At 34.7% G+C, this 16151-nt stretch overlaps 1 protein-coding gene across 1 annotated transcript; it reads right to left on the bottom strand.

Moving 5' to 3' along the window:
- Positions 1-1124: 1124 nt before the first annotated feature.
- Positions 1125-16130, bottom strand: LOC134228730 (uncharacterized). The gene is made up of 6 exons (XM_062710423.1): positions 15826-16130; positions 15621-15709; positions 15307-15394; positions 14380-14510; positions 14065-14212; positions 1125-1642 (listed from the first exon to the last, which is right to left on the bottom strand). The coding sequence occupies exons 1-6, from the start codon at positions 15908-15910 to the stop codon at positions 1383-1385; spliced, it is 801 nt and encodes a 266-aa protein (XP_062566407.1). The 5' UTR covers positions 15911-16130; the 3' UTR covers positions 1125-1382.
- Positions 16131-16151: the final 21 nt, after the last annotated feature.

Here is a 16151-nt window from a genome sequence, read left to right as displayed (position 1 = left end):
TGATTAGAGGCTTAACTATTTGTATGAAACACGTCAGCTAAAATACGACTTAGTGATATACTTGTTCACATGAATATTAGCAGTCTAGTTTTAAGTCATCATTTGTAAGTTCTATGGTCGATACAATGACCTTGTTAGCAAATACATTTTATAATTAAGCCAAATGCTGACTGACCGTTTTGCATACCAATTGTTAAGCCATTATTAACACACTGAATTGTCGACAGATTTTTCCGTTATTTCCCATTAATGACATGAAGCACTTGGCGGGTGCAAAGGGTCGGCAGAGGATGCTCACTCCTTAATGGCATCTGATCCCACCATCTGATGCTTTAGAGGTCCGTGTTTGCTCTGCCTCTGATTTGTATTGTTTCATTGAATTTTTAGCTTTTTTCATTCTATCTATTATTTTTTTTCGAGAAACAATCAATGTGTGTTACATTCCAACTTCATTTTTTGGCCTAGTTGAATATCTAAAACAAAATAATTCTGATGTATATACATTTGGATTTGTAAGGCACATGTTGCTTTCTCACTATCAATAGGATAAATACCCATGTTTTGATATGGATTTTTTTTCTCCAGTTTTAAACTTTTAAGGCATCAATTCAATTCTACCCCGTCATTTCTGCGCTAATAAAATACCAAGAATAGCTTTACTACCCGGTATTACAAATGACAATATGATATTCCAAACATAATCAAATGTTTGCCATTTTCTGCATATTTTCGCAGAATGTTTCATTAATATGATTTTATAAATCTATAGATCTTGATATAAAAAAATTGAGATTTTCAAAAAAATATTTTTCAAGGTTTTTTCAACTCCTACTCCTGTGAATTCCGGGGGTCTACGACGAAAATCAAATCTGGAAATCTTAAATTAGACTGAATTTTTTCGGAAATTTAGATAATAATCTGAAAACAAGGTCAACAGAATTCTGAATATATATGTCCAAGTTCAAGTTCAATTTAACCCCCTGTATATTCATTCCATAGTATTACGAATAATAAAGTATACATGTAACATTTCTAACATATTTATAACAAATTACATTGTTCTGCAAATAACTTATCCTCCTACACAGAGTTACTTTATAACAACGCCCATGCACAAACTTCGTTCATTATTCAGAATTTATTGCACAATTTTGTTGTCAAGAGTCAAGTCGCAATAACTGTGATGAAATTCTCTACCCATTACAAACACAGTTGATTTTCATTATTCAGCATATTCAGTACATTACCTCAATAATCATTGTTTTGTTCTTAACTATGCCGAGGTTTAAATTTATCTATCTGATCTTAAACGCTCATGAGTAACGAGACAATCAAATATTTATGAGTCAAAGTTCCTTATTTTTACAAAGCAAAATATAATGTCAACGATGGCGTGTCTTTATTGCACTTCTTTCACAAATAAAAAACAAGTGTTTGCTGCAGATTTCGTCGCTCCATTTGTACGATCCGTACACACCTGGAGACAAGGATATACAATGCTCTTTCTCTAAGGAAGAGTGAAGCTGGTTGTCGGGTTCACCTGAGAGCCAGTCAGTGTACGTCAAAGGTGTGTTACCTGGAAACCAAATCCACCTCCCCTCCTCCAACATATCTGTTCCCCCTACCCAGTGCTTCCGGCCACCTGTGAAGAACATACAAGTATATATGACCTGCGGGTTACTAGAATTAAGAAAAATTTCACTTTCGTTTAATAGTACATGTATTACCTGCAAATGTAAAACTACCACTGAAAAATAATTCTGATCAGTAACAATTGGTGCTCCATCCACATCTTGGAAGCTGATTCGAACTTGTGTATTCATAACTAATAAACATATGACTGATTGTATATAATGTATTTCAGAATAAACAGATTTTATTTTTTTGTTCCATTTATATGATTTGCCCATTAATGTTTATTTAGTAAACCAAAATTTCAACACCTATTTATATTTTTATTTTCTTCAAACAAATGTAGAATTCAATGTAAAATGAAAAAAATGTAACAACTTGTAATGCAGAATATCACAATCAAAACATCTTCGTATGAAATTTTTTTTTATATTATTCTTATTATCTTGTGACAAAATCTTGGTCGCGCATACAAACGTAGTAATTTTAAAAATTTTAAATTGTCATGTTCGATTTTTTTTATTTCAGAGAATAATTATAAGGCCTATAAATAAATGCATGTTTTGTTTTTTTTTAGGTTTTAGTTTTACTATAGCTAGAATTTATTATTTTTTGACAATAAAAGTTTCATTTCCGCAAAATCAATTTTCGAAAACGTGTATGCAAAGTTATTTCCTTGGATTATTTTCAATAGCTTTGACGAATCACAAGAAAGCCTTTTCCTGTTCATTTACCTTCCGTATAAGCAAGGACTGAAACAACAGGGATTTACATTGAAACGTCAAAGTACCTTCAAGATGCCTTCGCGTGACGAGTGGGTGTATAAAGGCATTTCAAACTAAAATTACCCCCAAAATTTTGATGAGGATTCACTTTTCTTGATAACCATAAATAGGGTCTGCAAACTACATAGAAAAAAGATGATTTCTAAATAATACTGCATTGGAAACAAAGAAAGGATATTTTTAAAGATATCTTCTGAACCTTGCTCTAAAAACAGTTCAAAATACTGTAAACCAACTTTTAATATATGTACTTCCACAATCATTTGTTTTGAATTACAGGGGATAATTACTATTCATGTGTTTTTCGCGAGAAAGCCTATTTATTACTTTTTAATAAACACATAAAATTACGACTTTAAGAACCGGTTCGCGGCGAAAAATTTCAGATGACGAGGCTCTCGCGAACTTCGCGAAAATTTCTCGCACGCGAATAAAAGTTGGTTTACAGTATTCTTTTAACTTTCTTCTGATATATGTACTTCCACTTAAGGAAACCGGTCACGGTAGCCTAGTGGTAGAACTTTCGCTTCGTGATCGGGAGGCCCAGGTTCAATTCTCGTTCGCGACGCCGTGTCAAACCTAAGACGTAAACATAGGTAGTGACTGTTCCTTTGCTAAACGCTTGACATTAGAAGTGAATGTCATGAGTCTTTCGGATATGACCTTAAGGGTACTTACCACAAACAAAAAATGGATGCGCGGGTTGATATATATTTTTTGACTGATTTTGATTTGTATTGATATAAATAATAAATCCCTGAAATATAAAGAAATCGTAGGTTTTCCTTGGTGTTTAGATTTGAGATTTTATTTTGCCTTATATATAATTCCATACAAAATTTTGCACAATTTTTTAATTTTATGACAAAATCTCATAAAATTCTCCCACTCTACTTTGTAAACATTATTCAGGTTGTCAATTTAAATGTAAATCTATGAGAAATAATGCTGATTTCTGAAAAAAAGTTTGTTTGTGTTATTTATCCTTAAAAAACGTGGGTCCCGTGTCGCGGTAGGCGTTGGCACGATAAAGAACCCTCACTGTTCAATGGCCCTGAGTGCCGAGTATAGGTCTAAATTTGAAGCCCTTCACTGCCATACGGTGACGTCTCCATATGCGTGAAAAATTCTCGAGAGGGACGTTAAACAACATACAATCAATCAATCCACGGATAATCAAGTTTACGCTTAAAGTAACCGCGAAGCTGTTTATAAGAAAGCGTAAACTGCTCCAACCCAGGTTATAGCAGTGTAGCGTTTGTTGCTATTTAATTCATTTCTTATAATTTGATTTTCAATCAGTAAATACAGAAAACGAGAAAGAAGCATCCCCCGCCGACCGTTCACACCCGCCGTGTGCTCCTCGTCATGATCGGGAAATAACGGAAAAATCCGCTGACAATTCAGTGTATAATTACTGGTCTAACAATAAGTATGAAAAACGTCAGTCAGCATTAGACTTAATGATAGGATGTATTTGCTGACACGGTCATTGCATCGACCAAAGAACTTATGAAATGATGAGCTTAAGTGAGACTGCTGATATTCTTGCTTTTGCAACTTGTTCTAAAAATTCTTCATATGTAGAGCATGTTCTTGCGTATCGACTCAACTGAGATGTATAAACTCCGTATGCAGGTGATGAATTCAAGGTATATTGCTGCATAAGTAAGGGAAGATGACATTTTAAAAAATTTAAAATACTCTAAATTTGAATTCTAAAAGATTCTAGAATTCCGTTTTGACAGTATCCAGTGTAGCCACCGGAAAGCAGGTGTTTAGTATGAAAACAATTTTTTTTCACTTTATATGCAGACTTTGTTCAAAACCTTCTACATTAAAAGAACAGCCTTCGTGATGTGGCCTTCAATTCCTATGTATAACGATGGCGTTTTATCAATATTGACAATATAAGCTTTTATTCATAGATACTTCAAAACCTCCACCTTTAGTCCTCACAAAAATTAACCCCCGTAAATGAGACACTTCTGTGTTACAGTAATTCTAGAAGATTTATTAATCAGATGCGTGGGTTCTGAAAAACGCCAAAGAACTTTTAAAAAATTTATCATCAACATTTTCTAAAATCAGTATCATCCAACATACGATTTTCGTAGATTTATACAATCATTCCTCACAATAAAAGCTTAGCTGCAGATCTGTAGCTCTCCGAAAAAAAAAATATTGATAGACCGGAGAGCTACAGTGCCACCCATTGAAAAAACTGTATATTTATTGCGCACAAAAAAGTGCGCTCGATTTTTTATTAATTCTTCCAAATTCTTACCTCAATTGCAAAAATGGAAGATTTCAAAAAATTCCTCTCTCCTTTATCAAGTTCTCTCGTAGTTGACGTCTGAACGAAGCATATTGGACCGAATTATCTTTGAAACCAAAATGGCAGTATAAACAAGCGAAATGTTCGATGATTGCAATATCAGGGCTAGGAGGACTGTTAACAACGATAATGAGGAATATTTTGTTGTGGAAAGAGTGAAAGAATATGTTAGGAACACACGGTTAGTAATATTTTGAGGTTACAATTTTAAAAAACATGGAGAAAAAAATCGAGAACCGAGCGCATTTTTTTGTGCGCAATAAATATACAGTTTTTTCAAAAAATTTAAATCTCTGTTTCTGAAGTCTCCGGTCTATCAATATATAATTTTCGGAGAGCTACAGATCTGCAGCTAAATAAAAGCTAGGCTTGATGTCATACATAACTGCTTCTTCAATAAAAATAAATCGAACAAATTTTCGTATGTCTTGTGATTGGTAACTAACAATTTGTTAAAAACCATCCTGATTCTAGACAAAAACACTCTCAATGTTTACATTACAAGGATTCTTGCGTTGTGCATGAACAATTTTTTCATTACTTTCATTCATATGTCGACCCGATATATCCTATAGTGGACTTGAAATAATTAATACATCATAGAGTCTGCCATAGATTGCCACATCTGTTCATATTTAAATGTTTTACCAAAAATAGAGGCTCAAAAGCTAAATTGATGAAAAACTAGATGACTTATTACAAAAATAATCGTTTCAGTCTTGAACATCTTTATCTATTTAGTGATATTCCGCTTATACGAGGGGTTATCAAATAGTTCGTGGACTGAGGCTATAAAATTAGTACTATGTAGTCTGTGCTTTCAAAATGTATATGGAACATAAAACAACACAAAATAAAGAAATGTTGAAAATTTTAGCCTGATACGTTTATTATTTGCCAAATTATTATAAATTTAAAACGACATTATGTGATCACCCGGCGCTATCATCGTTTATTTTCATGACGTCCGATAACGTCATTGTTTTTTCAATGTCCGCTTCTTCTACCTCATACACTTTTTGATGAGATTCCCTGGAGCCGAGTAAGGACTTAAACCCGCTTTGTTTATATGACTTTAAAATGTCATGAACAGTGGCCTTCATTAAATATAATATTCCGAATGGATTAATACATGGGGAGCGATCCGCGCTTGATTGTACCGGCATATTTTGCTTTTGGGTGTTCAATATCTACAACACATGATCAACGTCATTTTTGACGTGATTGATTTTTCACACCTTGACTGCAAATCGACATTAACTGTGTATCCATTTACTCTTTGAATCTATTTTGACATGAAAAGACAAGTACTCTTGATGCATTTTATTTCTCTGTAGCCAGATTCAACATATGTTAGGTCTACACTCGTTTGTTCAGGGGCAAAACTTAATAGAAAGTTGGAAACAGAAACCCCTACCACCTTTTGGCGTCATTTTCAAGGCCTCATTTGTTTGGACATTCCGTGTAAAATTTACGATAAAATTTCATAGAACTTAGAATGTAGTGAAAATTTCATATTTTATGGAACAATTGTCCCGACACATACCTTAATTAACGGAATATTTGGATGTCAAATGATCATATCAAAAGAGTTTTTCTCAGTTACACTTAGGTTGAAAAAACGTCGTTTTCGAGGTTGCGCCGCCTTGACATACCATTGCTTACAAAAACATTACTAATTTATCAAAAAATAAAATTTATTTATGATTTGTGGTTTATTTCATACATAGAAAAGATTATGTTAACTAAGTATTTCAAAATCCATTGATGTACCTAAAGCGGTTTTAATTTTATGGCGCTAGTCCACGAACTTTTTAATACCCCCTCGTATCTGCAATATGGAGTAACTGTCTCCTAGAGTATTCGATACTCTAGAGCAAGCTCTGAATTCGATTAATTTTTCAATCCATCTAGCTAACGTGTGTCTTTTCAATTGTTAGACCTAATAGCGTACCAGTCAATAAGGGATACTTCCCCTTCTAGGCACCTGTTTACAAAAGAACTTACGACTAAGACCAAAAATTAATTCTGCGTATAACTTTCTAATTTCATTTAACATTAGAATGACCATGGTCACCGTGTAAAGGGGCACATGCAGGGTTTCGTTTAAGTAACATATGTGGTTTCAACTCCGAAGCGGTGATTTTTTGCATTTGGAAAATATATTTGTAAACTTTCTTTGTTAATGAATTATCCAAATGACATGCGCACAGATTGTAAGAATGTATTTCCAACCAATTTAGTGCAATAGGCTGTTTGAAAGCGTTACAGATTATGCTAACACTTCTGGACAGTTCAGTCGACTGGAAAAAGTTGTGGTGTCGCTGATATTCTTTGCTCTTTTATTTTCAAAAACGGACGTTTAATGCTCATTTTAAGGATGATAGATAAAGATTGATACAAAAGCAATCCATGCAAACTTTTTTCTCCTTAAACGATCTCAATTTCGGTAAGAAATATAAACTTTTGTGACCAAATTCTACTGAGCCTAACGAGGTTTCAAGGTTTGTTAACATAGCCCTGGGTTTCAACTCAAAGGCTTTTTCTATGTTTAAATCTTTGTTTTCTTTAAAGAATATGGATTTTGTCCATTCACCACAAAGAAAAGTAAATGGTCATGTCACGTATTAGGCAAAAGGTTTATTTATCAACTAGATGAACAGAAATGAATGCTCACTCAAGAGGCAGGTTGATTGGGGGGGGGGGGGGGGGCACTTCTTCCAAGCATAACTTTTATTTCTATTGAAATTCTTCATTGAAAAACCTACCCTTTTGGGGTTTCAACTAAAAGTCTTTCTATGTTTTAATCTTTGAATATGGATTCCTGGCTCATTCATCACGAAGAAAAAGTGAATGGATATATGGAAGGCAAAAAATTTGTTTTTCACCTGCATGCAAAGACGTAAGCATTTCAAATTCTTATTTTTTGATATCGTCGGTTGTATTATAGTGCCAGGCCATGCTAAAAATTTAAAGCAATAAGAGCTGCATTTTAGAAAATTTTATTTTGCTGTTAAAATGTGTTATTATGATAAATTATCGCAGGATGATAACAAGTGACACGTTATAAGACGTTCGACATCCAAAAATAAGAATCCAATGCTTATATTAGCATTCTCTAATTTTCTATCTTTATAACCGTAAATTTCATTATTATTTCTACTGAATTTAGCGCCTTTCAGACCTGTTGTGCTCAAAAGATGTACATGTAAGAGCCGTATGTGTTCGAAGAGTGTTGAAAATGCATAGAATTCCTACTATGTATTCGATCCCTCAGTGACAAGGTTTGGTGTGTTTTATAGCATTTGAATGCTGATAGAATTCCAATATCAAATTTAGGATACCATTCAAAATTCTGACATTTATGTGTAACTGTTTAGTTGTCCAGTCACTTGAACATTTAATTAAACTTTTGTCAAAACAAAATTCAGATAAAAATGTGCGTTTTTCCCAGTTATACAGTCCCATTGAAGGTACGAAAAAAGTTCAGCGACATGAATAGTTCAGCAACAAGAATTTTAGTACCATCGCACCAAAATTTATGGAACGAACTACCTTTGCATATTATACAATAAAAATCTATTGATTTCAAAAACAAATCTAAAAAATCCCTTCTCAAGGAACTTATTTTAACCGTTGCTCTCCATGTATATTTTTTATATATTTTATGTCAATAATTTTTACAGTTACTGTACAACGCCATTGAAGACGTGTATGTAAAAAATGGCGTTCAATCAAATAAATCAGTTTCACATCAGAGGCACATTGCGTCTCATAAACATGGAACTGGGTTTCCTTTTAGAAAATCTGGGTAGGAGGTTGTAATGTTAAATCTGTTAAAGAAGCTCGAGAGGAACATTAACAGGGACAACTCATTCTTGTTTTTAAAAAAAAAAGATGTAGAGAAAAAAATACTTACCAAAAATCCCTGCAACAAACAAAAAGAAAAACAAGTGTCCAAACTCGAAAAGATTTTTATTTGAAGGAGGCGTGGGGGGGGGGGGGGGAGGGGGTAGGTTCAATTTTTTCAGTGCCAGATTTTATTCATGTACTACATTACCCTTATTTGACGATACTGCAACAGAAGGGGGAGGGTTCAATGCAGATTTTCAATAGAAAAAAGTTATGCTTTGAAGAAGTGCCCCCCCATGCTACGTGCAAATTCCTTCCCACATTTACGACAGGGAAATCTATTTTCTTGTGTAGGAGAGGCAACCTGCCTCTTGAGTGAGCATTCATTTCTGTTCATCTAGTTGATAAATAAACCTTTTGCCTAATACAAGACATGACCATTCACTTTTTCTTCGTGGTGAATGGACGAAATCCATATTCTTGAAAGAAAACAAAGATTTAAACATAGAAAAAACCTTTGAGTTGAAACCCCCTATGTTAAAAACCTTGAAACCCCGTTAGGCACATTAGAATTTGGTCACAAAAGTTTATATTTCTTACAGAAATTGAGATTGTTTAAGGAGAAAAAAGTTTGCATGGATTGTTTTTGTATCAATCTTTATCTATCATCCTTAAAATGAGCTTTAAACGTCCGTTTTTGAAAATAAAAGAGCAAAGAATATCAGCGACACCACAACTTTTTCCAGTCGACTGAACTGTCCAGAAGTGTTAGCATAATCAGTAACGCTTTCAAACAGCCCATTGCACTAAATTGGTAGGTAATACATTCTTACAACCCTTGTGCAAGTCATTTGGCTCCAAAGAATTCATTAGCAAAGAAAGTTACAAATATATTTTCCAAATGCAAAAAATCACCGCTTCGGAGTTGCAACCACATGTTACTTAACCGAAACCCCGCATGTGCCCCTTTACACGGTGATGGTTTTATTTTTTCTTTCAATGAAATGTAGTAATTTATGTTTGTAATAGCAATTTTAAAGAGAACAATCAATTTTGCAGAATTTCACAATCAACTTGAATTTTTGGTCTTAGTAAAACGGGCTCCTTGTGCCATCTTTGGATTTTTTTTGTCCGTATTTTGTGCCTGTTCGCGGATTTGTAATTGTAGACTTTCTTGGATATATTAAAATGCTTTATTGAAATCCACGGCAAAAGACTTCTTCTGTTCATGCATAAGTTTCTGAATAAATTCTGCTTCATATGCATACAAAACTTTCTCAGCTTATATTGAGACGCAGTTGATAACCATGGAAATCCCACTGATTGAAGACTCTTTCTTCAAAACAACATAGATACTGTCAATCAGAAACCACAGCATCGTATTGATATCAACTTTGCAGCACGTGTTCGTACAGTCAGAATATTTTTCAACAAGACATTCTAAGAGATGATCAATGAAAAATAAGGTTTTTCTTATTATTCAAAAAGCAGTTTCTACTATGTCAAAATTACTGGATATTACTCTATCTGGAAAAAGTTTTTTTTTTTTTTTTTTCAAAACTTGCTTTTTGATTTTCATGTTATTGAAAGTGTTTGTAGCTTCAAATTTTCAAAAAAGTTCGATGAAGTTTTTAAGTATTCACATTTGATGAGTCTAAGCCCCACGTCCCTGTCGTAGGTGGAAACGGGTTAAGCCGGCTAACGGGGCTACGCCTGGAGTACTGGGCAATCCACCCCTCCTGTGGCAAACACTGACTACAGAAACAGACGCACGGAGAAAGGTATCACCTGGTTCTTCAGTGGGTAACATCGGAAACGAGAGCATGACGTCCAGTCAGGAAAATCAGCAGAGAACTACTAGACTGAGAAGCTACCCTCTCAGACCAAACAAGAACATCGTCATAGCAGAATCGAATGTGTGGACTAGGTTTGAAAGGAGCAGAACAGCACAGATTGTTTAAGAGATGAGGCATTATTACAGCAGCATTCTGGGTATAAGTGAAGCTCGTTGAACAGGCTCGGGGAAAATGAGTTAGAATGTATTAGTGGAAGGACCATCACATACTCAGGCAAGGATCAAGATATCACCAGAGTGGCGGTGCAATAATGATGCGCAAGAAAACACCAAAGACATTGCTAACGTGATACCCAGTGAACGACCGAATATTGTATGCTAGGTTCGATTCAAAACACATCAAGATCAGTGTGATCCAGTGCTACTCACCAACTTATGATGCAAATGATGACGAAAATGATACTTTTTACAACCAACTGCAGAGTATATTACATCAAACTCCAAACAAGATATGATGATAGTTATGGGAGAAATGAACGCAAAAGTTGGAAGTGATAACAGCGACAAAGAAGCATCAATGAAAATGGAGAACGCATAATGGATTTTTGTAAGATGAATATGCTAGTGGTTTGTAAAACCATCTTTGCACAGAAGGACATTCACAAGTATACCAAATTTTTTCCAGATATTAGAGCAAAGAATCAGATCGATTACATCATGATCAACAAGAGATGGAGGAGATCAGTCATAAATTCCTGAACGTAAAGAGGTGCAGACATTAAAGAGGCTGGGTGGCCGTGGCCATTTTTAGACTATTTTGATCTCCTTTAGAATAAGAGCTCCATAAAAAGATACAATAAAATGATCAAATTTTAAAACTAAAATTTATGAAATTTTTCTTTGCTAAATGTTAGTTGACAGCTTAAGATGTAATATCTAAAAAAAAATAAGTTATATCTGGTGGTTAAAGAAATAATCTGTTGACCCCCTAGCCTCCTTAACAGTGATCACATACTCCTACGTGCCAAAATACAACTTAAGTTAAGAACAGTGAGGAAAGTGCAAGGACGGGGGAAGTTTGCAGTGAACAAACTTAAACAACCTGAGATAAAGGAAGACTTTAAGCTGGAGCTGAGGAATAGATTTTCTGCATTAGAGATAATGAACGATGGAAACAACATTTACGAAAAGTGTCTAGCTTCAGCAGCAACTGAGACACTGGGATTTAGGAAAAGTGTAAAAGAGAGTGGCTAACACCTAATACATAGACTCATCAGAGAGAAAGAAGATCAAATCAAAGATTCTAAACTGCAAAGACAACTCAGAGCAGGAATTCCTATCAAAATCGTACAAGGAAAAGGATAAAGAGGTCAAAAGCAGTGGGAGGAGATACAAACGAAAGCGTATAGAAGACAATCTGAGTAGTGCTGAAGAAGCAGCAAGGACTGGAAATATTCAAGAACTCTATAAAATCACCAAACTGATATCTTACAATTTACCAACAGTTCAAAAGTTGTGAAAGACCAGTATGACATCCTTTCCAAGGACAAAGACGTCTTGGAAAGATGGGCAGAACATTTTAGATCACCCACCTATATCAAAATCAATAACAACAAAGCACAACTTGACATCAGTGTGGAGAAAAATGTCTATTCTTCTTAGTGGTCATAGACTGGGCCATGAGGGAATCCACCAGAGATAAGGATAATGGCATCAGAATAGAAAACAAACTGGATGACCTGGATTGTGCTGACGACCTATGTCTCATCTCATCCAACTATCGTCAAATCCAGGAGAAAACAACCAAACACCATACAACATCTAGACATTTAGGCTTAAACATTAACTTAATCAAAACAAAAATATTGATAATAAATTCACGGAATAACAACTCCGTACAAGTAAATGGAGAGCATTTCAAAGATACAGACATCTTCACATATCTGGGCAGCATTGTAACAACATCAGGAGGTACTGACGGGAACATAACATCAAGAATCAACAAAGCACGTCATGTGTTTGCCATCTTAAAAAAACCAGCTTGGACCTCATCCTATATGACCATTAGGACAACGCTCAGGATCTTCAGTAGTTATGTAAAATCAGTATATTATTATATGGATCAGAATGCTGGAAGCTCAGAAAAGACCTTGCAAGGAAACTGAGAGTGTTTGTGAATCGACGCCTCGAACCATATTTAGGACCAGACATTGTGGTAGAAATTGTAAGAAGGAAATGGAGATGGATCAGTCATGTGATCAGAAAAGACCAGCACAACATCACCAGGGAGAGCATATTTTGGATGGCTGGTGGCAAGAGAAAAAGAGACAGGCCAAAAACAACATGGCGAAGAACATCGGAGAGAAAGCTGAAAGAGATTAGGCGAATATGGAAGGAAATAGAAACAAAACCAAAGGAAAGGATCGGGTGGAGGGACTGTGTGGCTCTTTCATGTGCCACCTGGCATGAAGAGGCCTAAGTAAGTACATTTAATGAACATCACTTCTCGGACACACTAGTATTGCTGCACAGTGCTCCTCAAATTTCATTCTAAGTACTGTTGATATTTTGATTTTTTTTTTAAATCCTTCATTTGAAAGTAACTTTGATTATTTGTTGGATTATCAACAATAAAAATAAATCAAAAGTTCTTTTAAAATATGAATAAATTCACGAGTCTTACAAAGACAACATTGTCACTTGTTATATGGGAACAATGCGTATATTAAACATGTGATCTATTTCACTTCTGAATTATTGGAAACGGGAGGATAGATTGATTTCATATTGTCCCTAAGCCGTATAATGCGAGATTTCAACATCCAACTGATACCTACAGATACTAGTACTTTTAATCCATAGTGACGAAATGTCTTTTTTGGTAATGATGTTCCATCTAGGCTACAGTTTAAGGGTGAGGAAAAGTACAAGTAGAGCTTTTCAAAAAAGCTTACCGTCTTTAGCAACAATTTTAAACAGTAAACAGATCTATACTTAACAGGCCGTATAATTCTTTTGAATTTCTTGATGTTGTATTAGCTTTTTACGGGCATTAGCCCTACCACGGTTGTCGCTCGGTCATCTCCGTAAACTTTGACTGGCCGAGAGCTTTCGGCAAATCTCGGCTGATTCCCATTCACTCTTCAAACAAGAAAGGGGAAAAGAATAATAACAAATTGTAAAGCCTGCAAGCAATAACTATCAAATTTTATTTATAATGAAAATAAAGAGACCTTTTTATTTAAAAAATATCATGTTATTAAGAAATAATTACTGCTGATTTTGTTGTTCGTTTTGTCATTTTTTTAAGATTGGAAATCTTGCAAAATTGTTAATTTTAACGAAAATTAGACCATCAGAAAGTTATCTCCCTTGCCCTGAACAGCATTTCAACCAATGAAATAATTGAAAATTTTCTCATCATGCAATTTCTACCAATCACAAAAGAGAGGAAGTGCATAGTCCGAAGACTGTAAAAAACTTCAACTATACAATACCGTCTTCCAAGGAAGACGGTAATAAAGATATTGGAGAATCATGTTTCAGATTATCTAAATACTGCATTGTAGAGGTTTTTTTTAAAAAAGAATATGGAATGAATATCGTAAAGTATACACGGACAAGATACATTCTTAACCTAATTGTGAAGTTAGTACTTGTACCTGTTAAATATACGGATAATTTCCAATGTCCTCCGCAGCTCTCCCTTTTGTTTCCATAACAAGGCAGTTTACATTCCTCCTCTGGGGACTGGCCATGATTTCGAAAATTGTCCCACGTCGTGTTACCACAGAAACACTGTCCAAAATACTACAAGAAAAGAGGACGACCATCAATGAGTTTCCAGTAATAATGTCTTACGTACAACTAAAGCAAAAATATTGCATCGCATATTTTGATATAAAAGAGCATACGTAATTGTTGAAAATTGTTCATTATTAACAGAAGTAACAGATCATCTTAGTTTTCTTTACTACCTGTGTTCCTGCAAACTTGAAGTATTGTTGTCTGCATTTTTGTATGCACAATTTATTGGTCATTACTTTACTGTAGTGAAAATCTCCATCAAAGAGCCTAGTGGGTCCGTCATTGAGGCACCCGATGTAGGCTGAAAATAAAAATAAAGATTCATATTCCCCTCCGATCATCAGTGTTGAGAGAGAGATAAAAATGCTGATTCATCGATTTAATATGAATGGTGATTATGATTTGAAATGTAAAACGTAGTTACTAACATGATTTTTTTTTATTTTATGCGCCCGAATCGTTAGATCCGAGGCGTATATTGTTTTTGTCCTGTCTGTTTGTCTGTTTATCTGTTTGTCTGTCTGCTGAAAACTTTAACCTTCGCCATAACTTTTGAACCTTGAGATATAGAGACTTCATATTTGGCATGCATACTCCACTAATAAAGTTCTTTTAAAAGACACCAAGGTCAATGACCTTGTGACCTTGACTGTGACCTACATGCTAAAAATAGCTTTTTCAAACTTTTGCCATAACTTTTGAAGCATAGGAGATAGAGACTTCATATTTGGTATGCATACTTCACTAATAAAGCTCATACAAATGACACCAAAGTCATTGATCTTGTGACCTTGACTGTGACCTTAATGCTAAAAATAGCTATTTTCGAACTTTTGCCAGAAATTTTGAACCATAGGAGATATAGACTTCATATTTGGTATGCATACTCCACTACTAAAGTTCTTTCAAATAACATTAATATCATTGACCTTGTGACCTTGACTGTGAGCTATATGCTAAAAATATTTTTTTGTAACTTTGTTGCCGCCGGGCGCATAGCGTTTCACAAACACATCTTTTCATTTTTAAATCTTTATTACAAGTTTGTTGTTATTGTAATAGAGTACTGGTATTTTATAAGTGTTATATCTATTTACCTTCATTGTACACAATCCCCTCCAGGAAATCACTTTCTGCCTTCGTCTCTAGATGGGCCAGAGTCCCTCCCAACTCGGCACACACATACTGACCAAAAATATCCATTGATGATTTTTTCAATGTTTAAAATAAATTAATTGACAACTTTTTAAAAATTAAATAAGTTTGAATAATCCACTTTTCCTTTTCGTGCGTTACTCGGGGGGTGGGGGTTAGAACTTATTTCTAACTCATTTGATGGTCAATAAAATATGTTCAAAACATTAAGCCTTATGAGCATGAAGAAGAAATACTAGTAAATCAGAATTCTTACCGATGAAGATGCCCAGGAAGCTTGATTGTTGCTGAAGAAGTAGCACTTGTCGCCAAATCTCACCCAACTTCTCGGGCAGCTAAAATAAACTAGCAAAAAATATGCGGGTTTAATGAACTAAAGTTGGTTACTTTCAACAGATCAAAGAGTCAACAATTAAGTTTCATGCTAGAATTAATAATAAGTAACAATAATATCAACAAACCTGTAATAACTCCAGGTATAACGCTGTATAAGGCCAGTAGCGCCCACAATACCCTTCCATTAGAAGTCAGAAGACAGTGGATCATCGTGTTCTGACCATGTTCTGTGTTTTCTGTGGTTTTTGTACAGGTGTTACTACTTACATTGGAATTCCAAACCAAGGTCTACACAATGTCGTGTAATTATCAACATTCTGACCATTCATAGGGTTTAGATGCATGTTCGGTTATCTGTGGTTTTATAGATGACAGTTTTATTGATGGTAAATATTTGACATAAATGTAACAAAATCATGCACCAATAGACGAACATAAAGCATTGCTTTGC

The sequence above is a fragment of the Saccostrea cucullata genome, unplaced genomic scaffold (genome assembly GCF_032062105.1).
Source record: "Saccostrea cucullata isolate Sc308-1 unplaced genomic scaffold, CSIRO_AGI_Scuc_v1 ctg276, whole genome shotgun sequence".
In the NCBI taxonomy this organism is placed as follows: domain Eukaryota; kingdom Metazoa; phylum Mollusca; class Bivalvia; order Ostreida; family Ostreidae; genus Saccostrea; species Saccostrea cuccullata.
The sequence above is the reverse complement of the archived record's forward strand: the minus strand, read 5'-3'. Positions and strand labels throughout refer to the sequence as shown.